A 25,467-nucleotide genomic window follows, 5' to 3' on the forward strand; every position below is an offset into this window, starting at 1 on the left:
TGCCAATGCAGGGGACATGGGTTTGAGCCCTGGTCCGGGAGATCCCACGCGCCACAGAGCAACTAAGCCTGTGCGCCACAACTACTGAGCCTGCGCTCTAGGGCCCGTGAGCCACAACTACTGAGCCTGCGATCCACAATTACTGAGCCCACGCGCCTAGAGCCCATGCTCCGCAACGAGAAGCCACTGCAATGAGAAGCCTGCGCACTGCAACAAAGACCCAATGCAGCCAAAAATAAAATAAATAAATTTGTAAAAAAGAAAAAAAACCTCAACAAAAAAACATGATTTTGAAAAAATATGTTGACGGTAACTTCATGAAGTAAAAAATGAAAGGTGAAACACTGGTTAATGTTTACCCAATATGGCAACTGTTCTAATCTTCAGAGAAGTGAACCATGTAAGCAAGTTCTCTGGGTTTTACAGCAATCCAGTTCAAATATACCACAAAATTATTGAACCCCTTTAAGATTCCAGGCTCACCACCCCCACTTCAATGGAGAGATTCACAGTCCACATACCAGAAAGGAGCAAGGCCAACTACCGGTGTTCCAGAACTGGGAGCCATGAACTTTTCTGAGGGCTGTGGAATTAATTTGTGGGTAGAGAAGACACCAACATTTTTCTAATGCCACAGACCAGAACACAGTACATCACAAGTAGAAAGGAGAAGCAATGGTTCCAGAAACTGTTTCATGTATACATGCATATAAGGGTGTGTGCGGGTGTATTGGATCCCAGTATAAAATATTATTTTTCCCTGTGGTAGCAATCGTAGTTTGGGATACAGACTATTTCTAGTGCCTCTGAATCACTGGAATGATGTATCTCCAATTATAAATGTATTGGCATTTTGGCTTATACTTACATCACTCTTGAGTTTGACCAGCAGGAATCAGTTCACTAGGACCTTCGAAGCCAAGAACAGGCCTAGGGCTTCTGAAACCCGGTTCAGAGCCTGGAAACTGAGCGCCCAGGAGTTGCTACTTCTGCTTCTCAAGGAAATTTTCCATATACACAACAAACTAGAACTGATACTTTTTGAAAAGGGATAAGCTACTCAGTTTTCAATTTCTGTTTTATTCAGTTTGCTCCAAGGGCAAAACCAATAGCAACAGTGACCACCAACATGATTTTGCTTGGCTCACAAGCCTGATCAGTACGACCTGAAAAACAGAAAATGTTACACAAGTTGCAAGTAAAGCGCCCCTGGAGTTGACTGACATGAGAGCAGAAAGGAGAAATATAAATGCAACAGGTGTTCACATTTAGAACAGCACCTGCCGCCTGCTCGCTGCTAGGCAATTCTGAGACCTTGCTGCACACCCTTCACGTACTACTGCCGATCTCCGTTGACATGAAATGTGACAGGACTCTTCCGAGACCTTACTCTTGCTGCACTTGAGTGGTTCCTATTCCTACGGCGCTGGCGTATGCTGTCAGGATCTCCACTATCTGCTTAGTTTCTAGGGTCATTCGGGCTTCCTTCAGCCAGTCCTGTGCCACTCGTCGGGACTCCCCTTTCAGCTGATTGACAAACTTTGCCGCCAGCTCCAGGTCACCATGCTCAATGCAATAGGAGGCATATGACAGTAACTTAAATGTGTCTGTATCCTCGGGGCAGAGCTCTGCTGGTGGCTTCAGCTGCTGAGGTGGGAACAGCAGCAGGGACTGTAAGTAGGAGAGGAAGTACTGGTATAAGCTATTCCTGGTCTCATCGATCATGGCTACCCTGTGGGCCAGTTTTTGGATGGCATAGAAACGGACTCTAAGGGTCTCTTCACTGTACACCCCACGGGTCAGGGACTCTGGAGGGAGGGCTGCGCTTAGAGCCTGGGCAAATTCACTATCGGAACAGCTGACTTTGATGGCCTCCACTGCGCTACCCAGGGGAACAGTGGGCAGGTCTGCAGATGCCGTCTTCATGCGGTACTTTAATGCCTCCACCGAGAGCCAGAGCTGGTGGGCTTTTCTGGCCTCCTCTTCAGCAACTGCGTGACCTATTGAAAAAAAAAGGCAAAGACAGACTTTTTTCTCCACCTGACTATGTCCTCGTACACAGAGAGAACTGGTACACCTTCCACAGAAGTGGAAGACGGGGCTGGAGAGAGCCTCTGCCAAGCCCATCCCACCACTTATTTATGGTGCGTTCTTTCCTAGCTGGCCTCTTCACAAGAGGCAACAAGGCACGACATAATCTGCTGAGGACTTGTTTTTACTGTAGCCGTGGAGAAAGCTGGGAGGGTGGATGTGCACAGATGAGTCTCCCTTCTTTCTTCCTGTGACATCTAGGAGATGCAGGGTATCTAATTCAGATACATTTATCTTTAGAAATGTTTGAGAAAGAAATGTGATATTTAAATTAAGCCAAGACTTACATTAAGGCCATCAGAAACTGTACTTTCTACAAAGAAACGGACTACTGGGTCTTGAAATTTCATGAGTACTTAGCTTATTGCTATGCTTATCTGACAAAAAAGATTCCATCACATCCCACAGAAACCCATTTTATTAATAAAATCCTCACTGTCAGGACATTTCCCTTCCAGTGTGGCACATGGAGGCCTCAGCATAACTACCATCCATTTGGTGGGTGGAACCAGCAAACCACCACCTCCAGGTAACCCTCCAACGGCAGAGCCTGGAGGGCGAACAATGCAGCACACTGACCTTTTTCTCCACTCAGGGCACGTGAGACACAACCAGAGTGTGTTGGGTGAACTGCCTTGTGATCTCATGCCGGTCACATAAGGAGTAAAACTTCAAGTTACTTAGGTTTAATTTTTAGATCCTTTTAAATTTCTTCTCACAACTCTCTATACTACAAACTTATCAAATCTGGGGCTAATTGTCTAAGAAATGAATAAAAGTTATTAGAGGGTCTTCGGCATCTTGATTCCCTAATGTCAATGCATGTATACCATTATCCTTATAGCAAGAATTTACCCTAAGAAGTAGGGCTGAAGGAAATTAGCTGTAAGAGGTCCACGTGCTTACTCTGAACAGCCTGCTCGATTCCTCTCAGTCTGGCATAGGCAGTGTTTATATCCAGAGTATAGCTGTCAACTTGCTCTTGACTGAGCCGACGAAACTGTATTTCTTGTTCCGCGAGTTTCTCAGACAGGTCCTGCAATGGTAAATAGTGCACAGAGAGGAGTGATGCTACGGCAGTGCATGTCACTTATCGGGCCACTGAGTCTTCCAGTAGCTGTTGCCTCCAAAAGTAAAGAGGGCCTTTAACATCTCAAAACCGGTGTCATGAAACTCCTACATTAGGTGTAAGGTTTCAAAAGCTTCCTAAAGCATAGGTGATGTTTCATCTTCTACAAATTTACTGGTGGAACCTAATATTAGAGGAAGAAGACCAGGAGGGGAAGAAAGAAGTCTATTAAAATGAGAAAATGACAACTTTAGAAAAAGAAGTAACTGTATGGCCACCCAGACATTAAATTGTATTCAATATCTTCCACTTTAAGAGTTCATTTTTCTCAAAATACTCATCAAAGAGAATTCAAAGTCATATAACTTTTCATACTGGTATACATTTCAGTTTTCTGGAGGACTTCCTTACTTGGAAAACCTCATTCCCTTCTTGTGAGACAAAATAATACATTAATATATTATAAATGGCTTGCCGAGTAGAAACTAATTATGATTAAAGGTATCCTGATGGCTTGCTGTGGTTTCCAAACTTAACCTCTCCGGGATGTTTCCTCAAATATAAAAATCTCAGAACTACCACATAATCCACAAGAGTTTGTGGAGATAAAGCAGGCGATACATGTGTCAAGTATTATTACCTGCGTTCCGGAAACCCCCTGAACCAACCCTCCTTAAAGCTTTGAAGGCTCCAAATGACTAGGACATAAATACAAAACACATCTGATCAGTAACACACAGGCACACCTTTATGTAAAAAGGAGCAGATGTGAAATATACAAAAGTCCCCCTCCAGCAAGGATAGGCACCATTAGAAATCTGTCCCCATTCTTCCACTCAGACTGAATGACATGGAGCACATCAGAAGGAAAGCAGAGACTGTTTAGAACGTAAAGGGGAAAAGGAGGCTGAAGGGGAGACGATGCTTTACGACAGGTCCTCACCTGCTCAAACTCGTGTTTCAGTTCCTGTTCTTGGACCCTAAGGACATCTCGTAAGTGGTCGGTGTGGGCAGCAGCCTGGCGGCGAAGCTGGGTTCTCATTTCATTCTCCATGGCATCTCTGACTTCCTCCACCTGTGAGGCCAAGCACAGTGATGAGGAATTCTCAATTCTCCACATACGCTTCTAGCAAAAGAGAAAGACCAGTAACCACGATGATGGCAGCTTCCACGTCCAGAACCCCTTACGATGAGCCGTGCATGGGAACACATTCTTATTTTGAATTCTCATACGAATCAGAGAGCTGAATGTTGGAAGGTGACTCAGACAATGTCGCAAGGCTGTGGCGAAATCAGATTTCAAATAGGGGTCTCTCTAACCCCCAGACTTGAGTTTCTTCCATATCACCAGGCTGCCTCCTGTACAAAGCAAACACTGTCATTTCCTGCATCACGTGCTCCCCTGAGAATCAAGAAATCCGAGACCACAGAAATAACTACAAAGACTTGGGATCAAACACAGCTTCACCGCAACTATCTGTGTGACCTTAGGGAAATTATTCATCTTCTAAGTCTCCATTTTCTTGTCTGTGAATAATAATGCCTACCCTGCAGAACTGTTAAGAAAAGGAACAAATATCTGACAGTTACTGAACACAGCTTCTCTCAACAAAGAAAGCTCCTCTGAAACTGCTTATTTTAGTATGAATTTAGATTCAACACAGGCCAAATCAAGCCAAAACTATGAAAAGCCTATAATGTCTGGCCTAACAATTAGCCATGGGTCATATTACAAATTATTTAATACTAATTACCTGGAAATCATAACTTCCTTTTTCTCAGAAACAATATAGTTAATAAATGAACCCATTCAGTCAGTGCATAAATATTTATGAAGTGCCAGCCCTGTGCCAGGCAGTGCCTACTATAAGCTTGGATGCAGTGGTGCTCAAGGCAGACAAACTTCTTGCTCTTTTGCAGTATACATTTCAAGAGAGGAATCAGTGACAGGCAAAATGGACATCTCAGACTGTGGTACTTGTTTTTAAGAAAATAAATAGGACAATATGAGAGAAAGTAATACAGAGACTCTACTTTAGATTGAAGGGAACAGGACAGGGCTACACCAGGGCAAAAGATGTAGTCAAGGCACCAAAACAACACCAAAAAAACCCAAGGTACCTGGTACATTAGGGAAATAAGGGAAGTAAGGGAAGCCTGGCTCACAGCAAACAGGAATGAGATCAAGGGGCTTCTTTGGTATAAGTTAAGAATTTGGATTTTATATTAAATACAGTCGGCAGTCAGTGGAGAACTTTCAGCAGCATAGTGTCTGATGAGAATACATTTTATAAGGACCACTTGCCTGTGTAAATAGACATAGAAAGATGGGTATGCAAACAGGGACCCTGTTAAGATGATACTCTGAACTAAGGTGGTGGTGACTGAAAGAGAGAAAAGTGGAGCGTTGAGGGATTTATTCTGAATGCAGAGCTGGTAGACTCTGTCAATGGTCTGGATGCAAAAACTGATGGAGGAACAACTGAGCGTTGATTTCTAGCTTCATCAACTGAGTGGATGGAGGTTTATTTAGACAGAAACAGCTGAGGGGCTGGGAGACAGTTTGGAGAGAATCAAGAAATTTGTTTTGAACATGTTGAGTTTGAAATGACTACTGAAAATCCAGGTGAAGACACCAAGTCCGCTGCTGGACAGCCCTTGAAGCCAAGGCAGAGGTCAGAGCCAGCAATATAAGTGTCAGTAATAGACGGTATTTAAACTTCAAGGCCACAGGACTAGCGAAGAGCACCTAGAGGCAGCTTAGATGGATAAAAGGTTTCAGAACAATGCCAGCGCACGCCGATATCTGAAGGCTAAGCAAAGGCAGCAAGGCGGGGGAAAGGCCAGCAAGTGGGGGGTCTGGCAGCCTAGGGAAGAAAGAGCTTCAAGGAGGAGGAAGTGGACTTCCCTGGTGGCACAGTGGTTAGGAATAGGCCTGCCAGCGCAGGGGACATGGATTCAATCCCTGGTCCGGGAAGATCCCACATGCCGCGGAGAACTAAGCCCGTGCGCCACAACTACTGAGCCCATGCGCCTAGAGCCCATGCTCCGCAACAAGAGAAGCCGCCACAATGAGAAGCCTGCGCACTGCAACGAAGACCCAACGCAACCAAAAATAAATAAATTCATTAATTTTTTTAAAAAAGGAGGAGGGAATGGTCAACCGTGCAGCTGAGAAAACGCGAAGGTAGGATGAGTAGTCAGGTTCCCAAATCAGCCTGTAGACATCTATTTAATACATGATGCGCTCAGACAGAAGACTACAGTTATTTCATCCATGCTTCACCACTAACTACTTAGAAACGCTTGCAGAGAGGGGTCCAGTGGTTGGGGCTCAGCACTTCCACTGCAGGGGGCGTGGGTTCAATTCCTGGTCAGGGAACCAGATCCCGCAGGCCATGTGTTGCAGCCAAAGAAACCCCAAATAAACAAACAAAGAAACAAAAAAAAACACTTGAGGAGACAAATATACTGGGAATCCAACAGACTCTTTCAGCACTGCTTAAACGGACAGAGGCTCCACTGGGAAAAGGCAAGCTGGATAATCCTGGATGCCAGCAGCTCGTTACTTTCTGACACTCCTGCATCAGCTCAACATAAAGGCTCTCTGCTAGACCAGTCCTTCCCCAGAAGTTCTGACTAGAACAAGGGCCAAAGTTCCATTCAAGAGGGGGGTTGGCCCGACTTACAGCTAGTACGTTAAAGTCAGTGACTGCTGGGATTACCTCTAGAAGCAAACAAGTTAGATTCACTTTAAACATTAGGCAGTTTTGCTCCTTTCTTTACCTTTCTGTCCTGTTCAGCCTGTATCTCACTTCTATGATGTTCTAATGCTTTTGCCACTGCAGAGTCAAACGCCCGCTTCTCCTCCAGCTTCTGTTTCTCCAAGGCTAAGGCAATGTGCTGCTTCTCCGTGGCTTTCTGTTCGGCCAGCGCTCTGTTCAGCTGGTCGATGCGGCGATGCGCGTGAGCAATCAGGGAGTTTAGGTCGTCGGTGGACAGCCTGTCAGCTGAACAAAACCACATGAAAATGTTAATGATTTCACCAAAATCATACATCTACAAGGTAACGTGCCTCAACTGATTGTAATTTAAACAGCTAGGAAGAAAAGCCAAGAGGAGCTGACATTTAAAAAGAGATGTAGAGGCTGCCGTGTAATCAGAACTTCACAGCTCACGGCCAGCAACTAAGCGTTTTCAATCCCAAGCAAAATAATTCAGGGAGGCCTCCAGGTATAGAATCTGTTTTTTTCCAGGAACCCAAATTAGCAGTACTTCCAATCTGAACTGATTATAAATTGGCTTTATAACTCACCATAATTTTGCCTCTAAGGACAAAGCTTACAAATAAATACAAAGCTTACAAATGTACTCACTTCTACATTTCCTGCGAAAACTTGAATCAAATCCAAATTCTCTCAGACTTTTCCCTCATAAGAGTTCTCTACTTTTTCTTACACAGATAATATTATCCAGGACACTGATCTGCAGCCAGAGGTGTCCATCAGAAGCACTTGTAGACCTTTTAAAAATAATCATACCCAAAGATTCTGATTCTGATGTTTTTTTTTTCTTTCCCCAATCTCACACTCCAGAAGTGTTCTGATATATTACCACAGGTTAAGAATTATGGCTCTAACAGCAAAATAAAGAATATGGGAAATACTATGATAAACAACTCAATTCCACAACACGCAGATTGAAAAGCAAAAAAACGAAGTGAGGATGAGAGATTTATTGACCAAATTCACCATGTGTAGCTCCTCTGGATACTGATTTGAACAAAACAACTAAAAAAACCTCATTCTATAAAGTGATTAGGGATATTTGAACACTTAAGAGATATATTTGATGACATTAAGGAATTACTGTTGACTGGGACAATGGTATGGTGATCACATTTTTAAAAAAACATACTGAAAGTTTTTACAAGCTGAAGAATATAATGTTTGGGATCTGCTTCAACGTAAGTTGGGGGAATAAATGAGACAAAAGCAGCCATGTGTCGGTAACTGCTAAAGCTGGGTGATGGGTAAACAGGAGTTCATTATAGTTTTCTTATTTTTAATGTTTCAAATTTTACAAAATAAAAACTTTAAAATGTATATACATATATATCTATATATCTATACAGGTTTCCAATCACATAGTGAAAACATTTTTGTTCCTGAGAGCACATGGATGACAAAAATATACAAATCAGATTTATCACATGCAACATAATTCTACTTTAGATTAATTTAGATGGTTTAGTATAAGAATCATAGGCAAAAAAGTAAGACTTGAGTCTTTTAAGACTCAAAACAGAAGTCTTTAAACATAAAATACACATAATTACTCACCTAGGTCAGAAATACCTACAAAGAAAAAGAATAAGTTTGAAAAAAAGTAAGTATATGTTTCAGTTATTAATCATTAAATAGGAATATCCAAAAGAAGGAACCAGAAGCTAGTAGTAGAAAAAGCATATTTTAGTACTGGAAAGCAAAATGATGAGTTTATTTCCTAAATTTTTTTTAAAGGATCAGAAAACATATAAATCAAGGTAAATTCTAACATTTCAGAAAACAAGAGAGTCAATGATATTAAAGTAGTCTTGGTTTCTGGGGACTCATCTCCAACTACTTTTGTAAAGCAATCAACTTAGTTAGTTTTTACATGGAAACTACAATTCTTGTTTATCCCATTTGCATCAGTTTGTAGACTATTTCACGAAGTCACAGTCCTGACTGTGTTCTCAATACCACGCCTCTCTTAACACTGCAAATACTTAAGAAATTAATTTTTCTTCTTTGGAAATTTGAAAACAGTGAACTCACATTAAATTTGTGCTTAACGTGTGCAAATTAAACTAAGAATTATGACTCCCTGACGTGGCGGTAAGGAAAAAAAAAACATTCTAAAGAGTTTGGATGATGCTCCCCACCATGACCACAAGTACCACTGCGTGAAGCCCTGACAGGAGGGGACCCGCAGCCGGTCTCCTGCCTCTCAGAATAAGCTTCTTAACATCCTGGGTATGACCCTTGGATTCAACAAGTTCAAAGACAAGTATATTTCATCCAAAATGGCTCTAAAAGTTCAACTACTTAATCTGGTATTCAACCAAAGACACAGGGATCTGTCCCAATGCTGCAGGAAAAACTGGCAAAAGATGGACAAGGCTAAGAGATAATAGGTCAGTCTCAACATGGCACGCAAGCATGGCTACATATACTAGTCTATTAGCAATAAAGGAAATACTGACAACCTACAAACTGCACCTCATTCTCTCATCCTGGCAACACCCATGTGCACACCTCCTAGCGGCTCCTCCTCCCTCCTCCCACAGTGGTATCCGCTACCTGAATAGTGTTTTTCATTCATTTTGTTATACTTCACATATGCACGCATCCTTAAACAATACAGAGTTTCATTTTACATGTTCTTAAGCTTCATGTAAGTGGTATCCTATTTTACATATTCGTCTGCAACTTTTTGCCTTTCCTTAACATTTATGTTCAAGAGAAATGGTCTGGGTCCTTCATCTGCACTGACGTATGTGTGGTATTTAAGTGTCTGATTCTTCTGCTCTTACGAACACAGTGCTGCTATAAACATTCTACTGAGTCTTCCTGAGCTCATACCTAGGAGCTGAACTGTTGCATCGGGAGTATATACGTTGTCAACTTCACTAGATACAAGTTATGGTTCAACAAACCAGTTGCTGGGAATTCCCTGGCAGTCCAGTGGTTAGGACTCGGCGCTTTCACTGACGGGGGCCTGGATTCGATCCCTGGTTGGGGAGCTAAGATCCCACAAGACGCACAGGTGCAGCCAAAAACAAAACAAAACGATTGGTGAATGATCGCTTCTAAGTCTCTTTCCTAGTCCTCATTTTCAGTGCCCTTGGCATACACACTGGGTGATCCATATCACTTCGCCCTCAGATTACTCCAGCAGCTTTGAAGAGCTTCCTTACCCTGAAGCATCCCACCCTACGTCAAACTCACCCTCAAGCTCATAAAAATGAATTTTCCTACTTATGATAATCACATCATTCCTCTTCTCAAAAGCTCAAAAGGGGGTCCTGTGCTGCCAATACAAATCGATCAGCCAGAGAACAGTGAGGCTAGTAGGTAAGAATGAGATCCTGGCCCTAGCCCCAAACATGGACAAACTACTTAAGCCCTCTGTGTCTCAGTTTTCTCATCTATAGAACGGGCATAATAATAAAACTTACCTCAAAGGACTGTTATGAACTTTAAAAAAGTTACTACATGTGAAGCACTCAGAACACAGTGCTAGACATAAAATAATGCTCAACAATGTTAGCTAAATATTGTTACGTTTGCCACTGTGCTCAGCTCTGGAGAACACAGAAAAAGTACTAGACAGATGAGTATCACCAGGATACTTATAACTTAGGGAAATAAGACTAATAAGAGAAAAATAACTGGTAACACAAATCAGTACTAATGAGCTTAGTATAGGTCTCAAAAGAGTTCAGATTTCAGAAGCGAGAACATATATTGAGGGCTGAGGTAATCATGGAATAAGTCACTACCTCCAGAGGGACACAAGCCATCAGTAGCACTGGCAGGAAAGCTCTGCAGCTATAGGCATGGCTGGAAGGGAAAACCTTCAGCAGGTGCCACTTGTACCTTTCAATCTATTTTAAAAATAAGAAATTAAATGGAGGTCGCCTTCCTCCCTCTAAAAAATAATCCAAAGATTACACTGCAGAGGATTTTCCCTTTCTATATGATACGTTTCTTTAATGCTGGGTTTTTCAACCTTGGTACTACCGACATTCTGGGCCAGATAATCATTAGTTGGAGGGGCTGTTCTGTGCACTGTAGGATGCTGAGCAGCGTCTCTGGCCTCTGCCCTACATGACAGTAGAACCCCCCAATGTGACAAGTCTGTCCCCAGACACTGCCAAATATTCTCTGGGGTCAAAAATGCCCTGAGCTGAGAACACCTGCTTTAATGTTTTCATGCTTTACAATGGGCATTTTTCTCATCAGCCAAACAAAATTTTTTTTAATTTTTTATTTTATTTTTTTTTATCTTGGCCGCACCACGCAGCTTGCAGGATCTTAGTTCCCTGACCAGGGATGGAACCTGCACCCTCGGCAGTGAAAACACGGAGTCCTAACCACAGGACCACCAACGAATTCCCCCCGACCCAGGCCCCCCAATTTTTTAAGCTAAAAACTTCACAGGCTGGCATGGAAAAATTAGTAGGATTTAGCCTACTGGGAAGACCAAAAACAAGTATTTTAGACGAGAGAATGCAAATTTCTAGGGACGGCACTCATAACTAACTCTCCACAGGCAAAGCCTGACCTGCCCTTTCAACCTTATTTAATTTACTACAGCCAACCTAGCCTCCCTACTATCTACCAACGTCAGGTTTAAGCCAAGGAGCTGACATCCAATGGACAGAGATACACACACAACAAACAAAAACCAGTGAGTATTTCAGAGGGATTAAGAAAAGGTAACGTGGTAGAGTGGCTTGTGGAGGAGGATGTCTCTGGGATAATCACGTCTGTCTCTGTAACCTCAGTGAAGCCCAGCCCTTGAAAGATGCTGGTGAGGGAAACGGTACAGATGTGGCTGAAGCAGGCCTGCTCAAGGACACACTGTCCACACTGTCCCCTCTGCTGCTAGTCAGTTCAAACAAGTTTAACCAACGTTCAAATAAGACTGACTCACGGTTCCCACACTAAACTCTGTGTGATTCTCCATTTAATCCTCTCTTACAAGTCTTACTTTTATTTTTTGCTTTGACAAGCATCTGGTATCTATCTCCCTCTTAAGTGAGTCAACTACATTAAAAAAACTAACTACAGGGCCTCCCTGGTGGCGCAGTGGTTGAGAGTCCGCCTGCCGATGCAGGGGATGCGGGTTCGTGCCCCGGTCTGGGAGGATCCCATGTGCCGCGGAGCGGCTGGGCCCGTGAGCCATGGCCGCTGGGCCTGCGCGTCCGGAGCCTGTGCTCCGCAACGGGAGAGGCCACAACAGTGAGAGGCCCGCATATCGCAAAAAGAAAAAAAAAAAAAAAAAAAAAAAAACTAACTACACATCTGAGTTAACAACAGCCTTGACTCTACTTCTTGCCATGACATCTCCTTGGGTGGCTATGATGCTGTTAAAATTCCTGCACTGTCTTTATTACCTGAGCTCCTTAGACCAGCCACGGTTCTGTGATGCAGCCTTGACACCTTCACCCCAGAGAGGTCTGTAATGCCAGTTCTTCAGGTGCTACCTGATGTCCAGTTTCTAACAGACACTGGCATTTGAGAAGTACTGTTTTGGTTTTGTTGAGCTTGGTAATCTCCGTGGTTCTTATTACTCTCACAGAGCTTCAAGGAAAGGTGACTAGTCCCTGCAGTTACAACGTGTAACTGTTGAGTCATCCAAGTTCCATGCAGTCTGAGTATTGGCAAGTTGAAGGCCACACAGCAGATTTCCTTTCCACCCAGCACCCCTGGGTGAGTTCTCAACCAGCGTTGTCACAGAGCAGTCATAAGGTGTGCCTTAAGTAATTCATTATGAATATTTTTAAAGTCACAAAGGTTTTGAATAATTTTACATATATATAATATGCTAACAGAGTCAAGGTTATGTCACTTCACTCACTTAGATTCCAAATTACACTGGCTGGAACTTGCGTCCACCATGGCTAAACCAGGTGTGTCACCTGTCACAGGTGTGACTGAAATAAAATGCTGAAAACACGATACTGCGTATCAGATGAGATATGCATGCCAGAGGGGTTTAGACTAGAGAATGGAGCTGAAGCAAGTTTAGATCAGTTGATCAGTTGTTAAGAAAAAAAAAAAAAAAGGGAAAGTACCAACACGTCAGCTGTACTTACTTTTCCCTTTCCACCCTGGCAAGACCTCCGGAGTAATACTGTCCAGTTCTCGTTTAAAGTCATCCTGGGCTTGGACTACCAGCTCATGATACTGAGACACGACCTTAGCCTCAGACTGAGCTGCTTTAACCTGAACAGACACAAGGGGTATGTGGTTAAAATGACCAAAAAGTACCATAAACATTCCAAAATATTCGAAGTCATATTCAATGATTTATTTACATTTGGTTGTGACTATGTAAGCAATATCTAGAAAGAAATCTCAAGCTCAGAAAAAGGAATGTAAGTCTTGTCTTTGTTTCCTTCTAATTCTATTCAAATGCCATGGGCAGGCCCTGTCCCATCTCACTGTGCCCCTGTCCCTCTTTCTCTGGGTCACAGGAAATTACTCATACACATCACAAATGCAGACTTGTGAGATTTCCGTAAGTGGTAATGACCACGAGCAACTATTTACCTATTATAAAAAGTATCAACAATACTGAAGAATCCACTTTGTGTCCAAAGCAAGTTTTTAAGATTAGTTACAACTAATATTCTTTTCAAGGGAAAAGAGAGAATGATGATAGGAAGCTTACTACTTTCCGGAATTCTTAAAAATCCTTTGACAAAACAATTACATTTAAAAATAAAAAATACTTGTACAAGATCTAAAAAACACACCTTTTGGACCACATTATCCAGATCAACTATCATGTTGTGAAGTTTCCCCTCTGCAGCAGTTATGTAAGATTTGGCCCCAGCAACCTCTTCTTTCTTTGCATTTTCAATGACACTTTTCATCTTCTCTAACTCTTCTCTGGAAACCAATAAAACAAAACAAAGGTTTAGTATTAGTCCTTATCAACTTTATTAAAGAATATGACAAACAATTGTTAAGTCTATGAAAAATTTAATTTGGAAAAAACTACTCAGTGCTTTTTCAGTCAACAGGCAGAGAACCTTTCCTCACCAATAACTGAAAACACCTTGGTGAGAAGCTAGATTTATAGAGTGAACTGGACGAGCAGCATGGTGTACAGGAGAACACACAGGCTTCAGAACCAGAGAGACTTGGATTCAGCTCCCAGACCGGACTCTCCTTTGCTGCTCACCCTTATACAGGGAGTAGAGGTAATTCATGCTAAGTACCTTGCACAGTGCCTGCTACATCAGGAGCACTCAATAAATGGCAGCTTTTGCAAGGATTAGTTGACTCCCCTGCCAATGAGAGCTTGAGGAAAGCAAAGGCAAGGGAGGAGGCCTAAGAGCTAAGCAAATAGCTGGGTCTTCAGGAGCCCTCACGATTCAGGCTGGATGGACTATGGTCTACCCAACCACAAAACACAGAACTCAGAGCCCGGACTCATGGGCTACTGATGTGAGCATAATGCCTTCAATCTCCTAAAAGATATGCTGGCTTTATTAGAAGGCTTCTCTTTCTCTAAATATTTTGTTAAGAAGACAGCAAAATTTTGAATGACAAATATTGACTGGGTGGGCCAAAAGGTTTGTTCGGTTTTTTCCATAAGATGGCTTTAGTAGCACTTAAACAATTTTGTTAGATTGTATGTGACAGCTGTCGTATCAGCACGCATTTAAAAAAAGAATTATCAAAATCGGTGAATTTTTTGTGTGGCCATTTTAATATTGAAGGTGGAAGAAAAACAGCAACATTTTCCGCATATTACACTTTATTTCAAGAAAGGTAAAAAAGCAACTGAAACGCACAAAAAGATTTGTGCAGCGTATGGAGAAGGTGCTGTGACTGATCGAACATGTCAAAAGTGGTTTGCGAAGTTTCGTGCTGGAGATTTCTTGCTGGACGATGCTCCATGGTCAGGTAGACCAGTTGAAGTCGATAGCGATCAAATTGAAACAATAACTGAGAAAAATCTGTTACACCACATGGGAGATAGCCGACATACTCAAAATATTCAAATCAAGCACTGAAAATCATTTGCCCCAGCCTGGTTATGTGAATCGCTTTGATGTTTGGGTTCCACGTAAGTTAAGCGGAAAAAAACCTTCTTGACCATATTTCCGCCTGCGATTCTCTACTGAAATGTAATGAAAACATTCCATTTTTAAAACAAATTTGTGATGGGCAATGAAAAGTGGATACTGTACAATAACGTGGAATGGAAGAGATCATGGGGCAAGAGAAATTCACCACCACCAACCACACCAAAGACCGGTCTTCATCCAAAGAAGGTGATGTGTTTATGGTGGGACGGGAAGGGAGTCCTCTATTATGAGCTCCTTCCGGAAAACCAAACGATTAATTCCAACAAGTACTGTTGCCAATCAGATCAACGACGAAAAGCGTCCAGAATTAGTCAACAGAAAACACGTTATCTTCCATCAGGATAACGCAAGACTGCACGTTTGATGCCCAGGCAAAAACTGTTACAGCTTGGCTGGGAAGTTCTGATTCATCCACCGTATTCACCACACATGGATTGCACCTTCGGATTTTCATTTATTTTGGTCTTTACATAATTCTTTTAATGGAAAACATTTCAATTCGCGGGAAGACTGTAAAAGGCACCTCGAACAGTTCTTTGCTCAAAAAGATAAAAAGTTTTGGGAAGATGGAATTATGAAGTTGCCTGAAAAAGGGCAGAAGGCAGTGGAACAAAAGGGTGAAACATTGTTCAATAAAGTTCTTGGAGAAAATGAAAAATATGTTTTTCATTTTTACCTAAAAAACCGAAGGCACTTTTTGGCCCACCCAATAACAATTCCATAACGTTGATTAGAGCTCTTTATTCAAATGTAGGTTCCCATTGTCAGAGGCTGATCTTGTACTTGGTTTGCTTGCTTGATTCTAGTTTTAGCCAACTTCCAGGAAAGGTCAAGGTGGCATAAAACTAGACTCATTATACGCTAACTACTTTGGTAGTTAAGGCAAAGAGACTGTGACATACTTTAATTTCTAATAAAACTGCTCAAGCCATCCCAGAAAAATCTTGAAACGATGGCAGAGCCTCAGTAAATCTGTAGAATACATATCACCTAAATAAAAACCCAAAGAAAAGCTTTTTTTTTTTTTTTTTTTTTTTTGCGGTACGCGGGCCTCTCACTGTCGTGGCCTCTCCCGTTGCGGAGCACAGGCTCCGGACGCGCAGGCTCAACGGCCATGGCTCACGGGCCCAGCCGCTCCGCGGCATGTGGGATCTTCCCGGACCGGGGCACGAACCCATGTCCCCTGCATCGGCAGGCGGACTCTCAACCACTGCGCCACCAGGGAAGCCTGAAAAACTTGATGTTTATACAAAATCTTTTATATAGGCTTCTGCCAAGTTTATTTTGGCTGGATTGTATATCAATATTTTATTCCCTCTCTCCCTTTTAAGCTTCCGTGCTCCTATCACCAATACAGTACAGGCGGAGAGGGGATGGAAGGGTTTCTCTGCCTCCTCTTTCTATGCAGACAGTACAAAGAAAGCCACCAGGAGGCCCTAATTACTTGTTAAAGTCCATGAGTAATTACTTGGCTTTGAGAAGGGCATCGGCAGCCTCATCTACTGCCTTTCTGCGTTCCTTCAGTGCACCCTCCACTGTGCGCCACTGAGCCGACTTCTTGTCACCTGCAATCTAAACAAGAAGTTTTAATTATGTAAACACGAATAACTGCTATCATTGTCACAATAACATGACTAAATGCAGAATGTAGTGACATGAAAGTCAAAGGTAAAAAGTTATATACGTTATTTCTCCGGAAGAGGAACTCTTAATCTAATGTTCACGGACAGGCTCAAAGAAACCCATGAACCATCTCCCATCAACCACCCGCACCGAAACTGTAAAAGACTGTGCTCCAGCGCACAAGCATTCTCTAAGGAGACATGATATTTTTTATGAGTCTCAAAAGGAGATATGAAGCAGAAAAGATTAGTAAGAACAGTAACTTGTCATGAACTGTTTGTTGATTAAATCATTCTTCAATGAAGCACTGGAGCTTAAAATTTTCTTATTTGCAGGTCCACTGAAATCACAGTAAGAATAAGCAGAAAGCTTTCACATTTGTAGGGTCCTTACTCCTCCAAAACATCACCCTAATGAATGACCCTTCATAATTTTTAAGGAGAAAATCAACTACTGTCAAGAACCCCACTCCACCTTGAGCTGACTTCTACAGAATGTGAATTTTATCTTATATATGTATATATGTCTCCCTTGACAATTCCTTAGGCAGGTCTAGCGTGTTTTGCTCCAGCACTGGAACTGACTGCCACTTCTTCAACTGAGCAGAGTTGGCTAATACTTAGGGGATACATCATATACCAAAAACAAAAACCACCTCTAACACTATAATCACACTCAGTGAAGCAAGACGCTCACCCAAGAGAGGTGTAAGAAAGCCGATCACTGAAGGCGTGGCATACGTGAGTCCAGCTTGCATCCCCCTCTCACTTTGCATCATATAAACAATGAGCGGAATGTTATTTGAACTGTTTCAACTCTTTAAAACTATTTTTAAATTAGTTATTAACTATTTTAAATGACTTTTTTTCCCTCCCTTTTCTTTTGCCAAGTACATATAGTTTAAAGTAGTATATTATGTGTAGATATGAAGCAAAAACCACCTTATGGCTTCTCTTCAAAGTACAGTTGACCTTTTAACAACACAGGTTTGAACTGCGTTGGTCCGCTTATACAAGGATTTTTTTCAACACAGTACTACACAATCTGCAGTTGGCTGGATCCACAGATGCAGGAGGGCCAACTACGGGACTTGAGCATCTGTGAATTTTGGTATCCGTGGCAGATACTGAGGGGTAATTATATACTACGCTAGGACCTTAGAGAGGAATAGGAACATACTAAATTACCAAAGAATGAATTTTTTTTTTTTTTTTTTTTTTTTTTTGCGGTACGCGGGCCTCTCACTGCTGTGGCCTCTCCCGCTGCAGAGCACAGGCCCCGGACGCGCAGGCTCAGCGGCCATGGCTCACGGGCCCAGCCACTCCGCGGCATGTGGGATCTTCCCGGACCAGGGCACGAACCCGTGTCCCCTGCATCAGCAGGCGGACTCTCAACCACGGCGCCACCAGGGAAGCCCCACACTACTGCTTCTGTTGTCACCATTCGTAATTGAAGGAGAAGCTTTTGAGGCTAGGGAAAATAAAGATGTTTTCCATCCAAGTTCAGCGAGCCCCTGAATTCCATCCACAGACCCAACTCTAGGTTAAGAACCCCTGCTTTTAGAAGAAATAGTTGGTACTTCTTTTCTATCTTTGTATCTCACTTTTCTAGTTTTTATGTTCTACATAGATTGTTGCAAAGTGACAAAACCGATTAATTTCATGGTGTGGATAATCAAGTTGAAGATTCAGTGAACTGCCACTTTAGCCATCTTGCAAAATAAAATACATCAAAAAATGTTGCTGGTTTGGGCCATATCAGTATCCTGTACAAAAAATTTTCCAAGACTTTATCATATGCTGTTACAAGACCCTGGTATTGTATTAAGATAACTCTTCATAACTAACCCAAACAGACTCATGAATCATGTAAATGTCAATGACATATCTGGGGGCCAAAATGTGTCTCCCTCTGTTAAAGGTATTCCTGTTTATAGAGGTCCAAGGATAAGCTGTCCTGTAAAACAGACATCGGATTCCCCTATGATCAAGCCTGGTCCAACTGTTTACAAACAATGCTTTGAGAAATTAACTCAGTATATATTACAGAACAAGCCCATGTGCACCTACAGCTTCTTTTACTACAAACAACAGAGTTGGGATCAATTTTTAACACTTCAAAACTTGTGTTCAATACGTTTTTCTGATTATTTTGTTAACACCAGCTAATACTCCCCAATCTGGTTAACTGTGCTACTATGAAGTATCCTTTAGTTGTAACATCTTTATTGTAAACGATCTCATACTGTCTAATCCACCTGCACTACATGTTATGTGTTCAGTGGGAAGAGGAAATACCCTCTTATGCAGCCTTCCACCAAAGCAGTACCATGGACATCGAAAGCTTCTAATCACTGTCCTTCTGAAAGAACCTACTTGGGTTTGGACTCAACTTCCTGATATCATGCAACTTCCAGTCTTCTCTATACATGTGTATAAACAGCATAGTAAATATTTCCTGTGTGGTTTCTACTTTCCTGACTGAACTCTGACTAAGATTTAAATTTTTCTTGTGGACTTTGAACAAAACAGAATTTTCTTTTAATTTTTCAAAGGGTGTAGTTTCTTGACTGTTTGCAACAGAGGTCTAATTTAACTCCTTCATGATGTACATACATACAACGAAAGCAATCTGAAGCGTATTTAAATTTTTTAAAAACCACAGTCATGGTGGCAAAGTAACTTTACGGATCATGCATGATCCTGATTCCTGAGATTTATAGGTTCTCTATTTCATTTTATTCTTTAAATGACTTGGTGTCAAGATACATTTTTATATACCGAATAACTGAATAATTATAAAGGGAATTTATTGAGTCCCGGTATTACATTTTTTTAATAAATTTATTTATTTATCTATTTGTTTTTGGCTGTATTGGGCCTTCGCTGCTGTGCGCAGTCTTTCTCTAGTTGCGGCAAGTGGGGGCTACTCTTTGTTGCAGTGCGCGGGCTTCTCGCTGTGGTGGATACTTTCATTGGGAGCATGGGCTCTAGGCGGACGGGTTTCAGTAGTTGTGGCACGTGGGCTCAGTAGTTGTGGCTCACGGGCTCTAGAGCGCAGGCTTAGTAGTTGTTGCACACGGGCTTAGTTGCTCCACGGCATGTGGGATCTTGCCGGACCAGGGCTCGAACCTGGGTCTCCTGCACTGGCAGGCAGGTTCTTAACCACTGCACCACCAGGGAAGCCCCGAGTCCCAATATTACATTTTAATTAGTGTAATTACTTTATTCTTTGAAGTGTCCAATGTAAGTTAAATAATCAACATAAGCATTTAAAGTAGCTGGTGTTTTGGGGTACCTGGGATCTCTGTATTATTCTTTTAACTGTGTGTCAATCTAAAAGTATCTCACAAAAAAAAGTTTATTTTAAAAAATGGCTGGCGATTTTAAAGCAAAAGAAAAAAGGCAAACAACAAATACAGTCAAGCACTGTTAAGATATGAAAGCAAATCTGAACTAATTCTTATACCACATCACCGTTGTGAGATAAAGCACCATATATAAAATTCATTAACAAGAACACCTGAAATTTTTTTTTTCATTTTTGTTTGTTTTTCTAAAAAGACAATCATTCTAGTTCATTTTCACTTAGTGAGAGAAAGCCCAACTTAGAAGGAAGAAATCATGTCTAATATTCTTTGGCCCACCTCAGAATCGTCCATGGCTGTTTTCAGTATGTTGGCGTGGGCAGTGACAGCCTGGACCGCAGCATTCTGAGCCACAATAGCCTGCTGAGTAATGCAAGCAGTTTGGCTCAGAGTATCTTCTAAGCTCTTGGCTAGTGCTGAAGTTAAAAAAAAAAAAAAAAGTTAAAAACTAGATCCCTCCTGCCAAATGACTTTAATCTTTCCCTCTTCACCTGTTGAGTCTTGCATTGTATTTCCCCCTCAAAACAAACAAAATACAGATTTAGCGAATCAAAATTTCACTTAAAAGTATGATAAAATATTAATAATTACTGAATCCAGATGGTGAATCTATGTGGGTTCATTACACTATTTTTACTTTTATGTATATCTGAATTTTTTCAAAATAAAACATGTTTTGGGTTTTCTATATGAAAGGGAAAATCGCAATAGGAAAGGCATATATATAAAAGGATTGAAGATCACTTAAATAAGCCAGCATATAGTTTAAGAAACAATCAAAAAAATTTTGTGAAAGCGATTATAACTACAGTGAACAGCAAAAGGATAAACATGAAGATATAAAATAGGACATCAAAATCACAAAATGTGGGGGAGGGGAATAAGAAAATGTAGCTCTTTTACAATGTGTTTGAGCTTATATGACTACCAGTCTAAAGCAAGCAGATATAGCAACGGGTTAACACACTTGAAAACAAGGGTAACCACAAATCAAAACACGCTACAGATTCACAAAAACCAAAAAGAAGGAATTCAAGCATAATACAAATGAAAACCATCAAACCACAAAAGGAAAAACAAAAAGAAGAAGAAAGGAACAAAGAAGACATTAACTGGATAACAAGACTTTAAATGGCAAAAAATACATACCTATCAATAATTACCTTAAATGTCAATAGACTAAATGCTCCAATCAAAAGACACAGAGTGGCAGATTAGATAATAAAACAAGAACCTACAATATGCTGCCTACAAAAGACCCATGTTCGGGTGAAAGACACATACAGACTGAAAGTGAGGGGCTGGAAAAAGATATTTCATGCAAATGGAAACAATAAGAAAGCAGGGGCAGCAATACTCGTACCAGAAAAAATACATTTTAAAATAAAGGCCATGGAGAAAGACAAAGAAGAAAGACAAAGATGGACACTATATAATGATAAAAGGATCAATACAAGAAGAGGATATTACACTCATTAACTTATGTGCACTCAATATAGGAGCATCTAAACACATAAATACTAAAAGACATAAAGGGAGAAACTGATGGGAATACATTAATATTAAGAGACTAACATCCCACTGACATCAACAGACAGATCTTTCAGACAAAACATTAACAAGGCAAAAGAGATCCTAAATGACACAATAAAACAGTTAGACTTAATTGCTATCTACAGCGACACTACATCCAAACAACCAGAATACACATTCTTTTCAAGCACGCATGGAACATTCTCTAGGACAGACCACAAACTAGGACACAAAACAAGCCCAACAAATTAAGGATAAGTAATTAAAGATAGTAATTATTTCAAGCATCTTTTCCAACCATAAAGGCATGAAACTAGAAATCAACCACAGAAAGAAAAATGAGAAAAAGCCTATTACATAGGGACTAAACAACATGCTACTAAAAAACCAATAATAGGTCAACGAGGAAATCAAAGAGAAATCAAAAAATACCTCGAGACAAACAACAATGAAAACACAACCATACAAAAATCTATGGGAGGCAACAAAAGCAGTCCTAAGAAGGACGTTCATAGCAATAAAGGCCTTCCTCAAAAACAAATAAATAAAACTCAAATAAATAACCTAACCTACCACCTAAAAGAATTAGAAAAAGAAGAACAAACAAAACCTGAATTCAGCAGGAGGAAGGAAATAGTAAAGATTAGAGATGAAATAAATAACACAGAGATTAAAAAAATGGAAAAAAAATCAAAGCAAGAGCTGGTTTTTGAAAGGGTAAACAAAATAGACAAACCTCTATCCAGGCTCACCAAGAAGAAGAGAGGACTCAACTAAACAAAATAAGAAATGAAAGAGGAGAAATAATAACTAATACCACAGAAATACAAAAGAAATCATTAAGAAGAAAATACTATGAACAGTTATATGCCAACAAAGTGGAAACCTTGAAGAAATGGACAAGTTTCTAGAAACATACAGCCTGCCAAAACTGAATCAAGAAAAAATATAATTTGTACAGACCAATCACTAGAAGTGAAATAGAATCTATAATTTAAAAAAACTCCCTGCAAACAAAAATCCAGGATCAGATGGCTTCAATGGGGAATTCTACAATATACAAAGAACTTTTACCTATCCTTCTCAAATTCTTCCAAAAGACTGAAGAGGAGGGAACACTCCCAAGGTCATTCTATAAGCCAATATCACCCTGATACCAAAACCAGACAAAGACACTACAAAAAAAAGGGAAAATTACAGGCCAATATCTTTGATGGAGATGTCAAAATCGCCAACAAAATATTACCAAACCAAATACAACAACATATAAAAAGGATCATATACCATGATCAAGTTGGATTCATTCCAGGGTCACAAGGTTGGTTCAACATATGCAAATCCATCACTGTGATACACCACAGCAACAAAAGAAAAGACAAAAACCACATGATCATCTCGATAGATGCGGAAAAAGTGTTTGATAAAATTCGACACTGCTTCATGATAAAAAACTCTCACCAATGTGGGAGAACATAATAATAAAAGCCATTTATGGCAAACCCACAGCCAATATAATACTCAACAGTGAAAAGCTGAAAGCCTTCCCACTAAATTGTGGAACAAGACAAGGATGCCCACTCTCACCACTTCTATTCAACATAGTACTGGATAGTCCTAGCCATAGGAATCAAACAAGAAAAAGAAATAAAAAGTATCCAAATTGGAAGGGAAGAGGTAAAATTGTCATTATATGCAGATGACATGACACTCTATATAGAAAACCCTAAAGATTCCACACAAAAACTAGTAGAACTGATAAATGAATTCAGCAAGGTGACAGGATACAAGATTAATATAAAGAAATCTGTTGCATTTCTTTACACTAACAATGAAACATCAGAGAGAAAGTAAAGAAACAATTCCCATTTAAAGTCACACCAAAAAATAAAATACCTACAAATAAACCTAACCAAGGAGTTGAAAGACCGATACACTGATAAAGGAAACTGAAGATGATTCTAAGAAATGGAAAGATAACCCATGTTCTTAGACTGGAAGAATTAATATTGTTAAAATGTCCACAGTACTCAAAGCAATCTACAGATTTAATGCAATCCCTATCGAAATACCCATGACATTATTCACAGAACTAGAACAAATAATCCTAAAATTTATATGGAACGAGAAAAGACCCAGAATTGCCAAAACAATCCTGAGGAAAAAGAACGAAGTTGGAAAGATAACCCTCCCAGACTTCAGGCAACACTACAAAGCTCAGTAATCAAACCAATGTGGTACTGAAAGAAAACGAGACATATGGATCAATGGAACAGAATAAAGAGCCCCAAAATAAACCCACACAGCTAAGACCAAAAACCAAATCCAAGTAATCAAACGAATGCCCTACATCTGTGCTCACTCTGGCCCTTCTACTCTGTACACAATTCTAACAAATGTGCCTCCTAGGAGAAGGACAGAGCCAGCAAGTTGAAGGAAAACAAGAACCACTCAAGACAAAAAAAACCCCAAAAAAACAGAAAAACGTGATGGAGACAAAAAACAAAAAAAACCCGAAAAACTATAAACAGCTGTCCTAAGAATTTAAAACTAACATCTCTTGGTCCAGCAAAAAGCTACATGCACACTACCTCCAGGGACATCTATATATTGCAGCACAGTACAATAAATTATGTTCCAGGTACCTCGTTTAAGACAGGAAAATACATTTTTAGATAACTAATATCTGTGGTTTTTTTGGCCCTGTGGCAGGCGGGCTCTTAGTTCCCTGACCAGGGATCACACCTGGGCCCTTGGCTCAGAGTCCTAGCCACTGGACCGCCAGGAAGTCCCACTAACACCTTTCTTTAAGCCATCAAAAAACCTAACGTAAAATTGAAACTGAAAAAGGAATATGCTTCGGTTAGGTGGAAACCAGCAATGTGTGGAACATTCCATCCCCCAATGGTGTCAGATAAGGGGGCAGCTAGACTGACTCCAGAGGCCAGGTAATAAACCAGAGTGGGAGCCATTCCAACCTGCACAAATAAATGTATGAGTGTTAACAGTTAGAAGATTCTTAGGCAAGTGGCCAAAACGTAAATGCTTTCTGTTCCGCAGAGTATAAAGAATCTTCAGCACTAACCATGATAAGAACAAAAGGACACAGTACGTGAATCACTTGAATCTATGTGTATTAGAATAGCCCTTGTCACCTGGGTAAAAGTTTAGATGGAGAGAACACAAATGATGAAATAACGATGGTGAACAGAGCAACACCACTAAAGAAACCACAAAGAGCTGACAGATGAGAAACCTGTGTGACAGCTGAAGGAGAGAGCAACCGAGAGAGACGACCCAAGTGCTTAAGGAGCGTCAGGTTTACATACACTCAATCTTAGCTTGTTCTTGCTTCTCCTGTTGTGCAAGCCGAGCTGCAACTTCTTCAGGTGGCCGCTCCCTTACGGAAGCTGAGGATGCTTCCTCCTGCAGTAAAACTAAATGAGAGGAAATCAAATTTCAGCACAGAATGTCAACAGCTAATGGGGACCTAAAAACACCATCATTTGTGCCTGCCAGATGTGTCAACTTGAGGGCATTTTTGTCATAAAGATTCTAAAACCACATCATCACTCAGTGATTCCAACATGAAGAAATAAAGGGTCAGCTCTTAAACCCCTTGTTTTCAAAGATTTATTTAGACTTTGAAATTTAGGGAATGCCAGACATTGCACAGTTTTGATGAGCATATCATTTACATAACCACAAATACAGATAATGTAACTACCTGAAGTTGCAGGCTTGGGTTTTCCTTCACCAGTTTCAGGGTGACCAGTTTCTGTAGATTCCTCATGCTGAACCATAGGCGCTGGGACGGACAGTGCGTCACCTGCTGCAGAAATAATTTGAGCTGCCTCTGTAGGTGCTACAAATATATGTTACAGTTTCCTGGGTTAACAGAGAAACACACAG

At 40.9% G+C, this 25,467-nt stretch overlaps 1 protein-coding gene across 4 annotated transcripts in view; it reads right to left on the reverse strand.

The window, feature by feature from the left end:
* Positions 1-1,060: 1,060 nt before the first annotated feature.
* The window catches only part of IMMT (inner membrane mitochondrial protein), a 45,365-nt gene continuing 20,958 nt past the window's right edge, over positions 1,061-25,467 (reverse strand). Inside the window, exons 5-14 of one of the 4 annotated variants that reach the window (XM_082642777.1) lie at positions 25,283-25,384; positions 24,885-24,992; positions 20,305-20,441; positions 16,504-16,607; positions 13,692-13,827; positions 13,029-13,158; positions 6,947-7,170; positions 4,104-4,235; positions 2,998-3,127; positions 1,061-2,000 (exon numbers count right to left, since the gene is read on the reverse strand). In XM_082642777.1, coding sequence (XP_082498903.1) covers positions 1,387-2,000; positions 2,998-3,127; positions 4,104-4,235; positions 6,947-7,170; positions 13,029-13,158; positions 13,692-13,827; positions 16,504-16,607; positions 20,305-20,441; positions 24,885-24,992; positions 25,283-25,384 — 1,817 coding nt within the window. In that variant the 3' untranslated portion in view covers positions 1,061-1,386. Of the gene's footprint in view, positions 2,001-2,997; positions 3,128-4,103; positions 4,236-6,946; positions 7,171-13,013; positions 13,159-13,691; positions 13,828-16,503; positions 16,608-20,304; positions 20,442-24,884; positions 24,993-25,282; positions 25,421-25,467 lie in introns of those variants that run through there. The other 3 variants (XM_082642776.1, XM_082642775.1, XM_082642778.1) reach the window with 3 other exon arrangements.

This window comes from Mesoplodon mirus, assembly GCF_964341445.2.
Source record: "Mesoplodon mirus genome assembly, chromosome: 14".
Taxonomy (NCBI): domain Eukaryota; kingdom Metazoa; phylum Chordata; class Mammalia; order Artiodactyla; family Ziphiidae; genus Mesoplodon; species Mesoplodon mirus.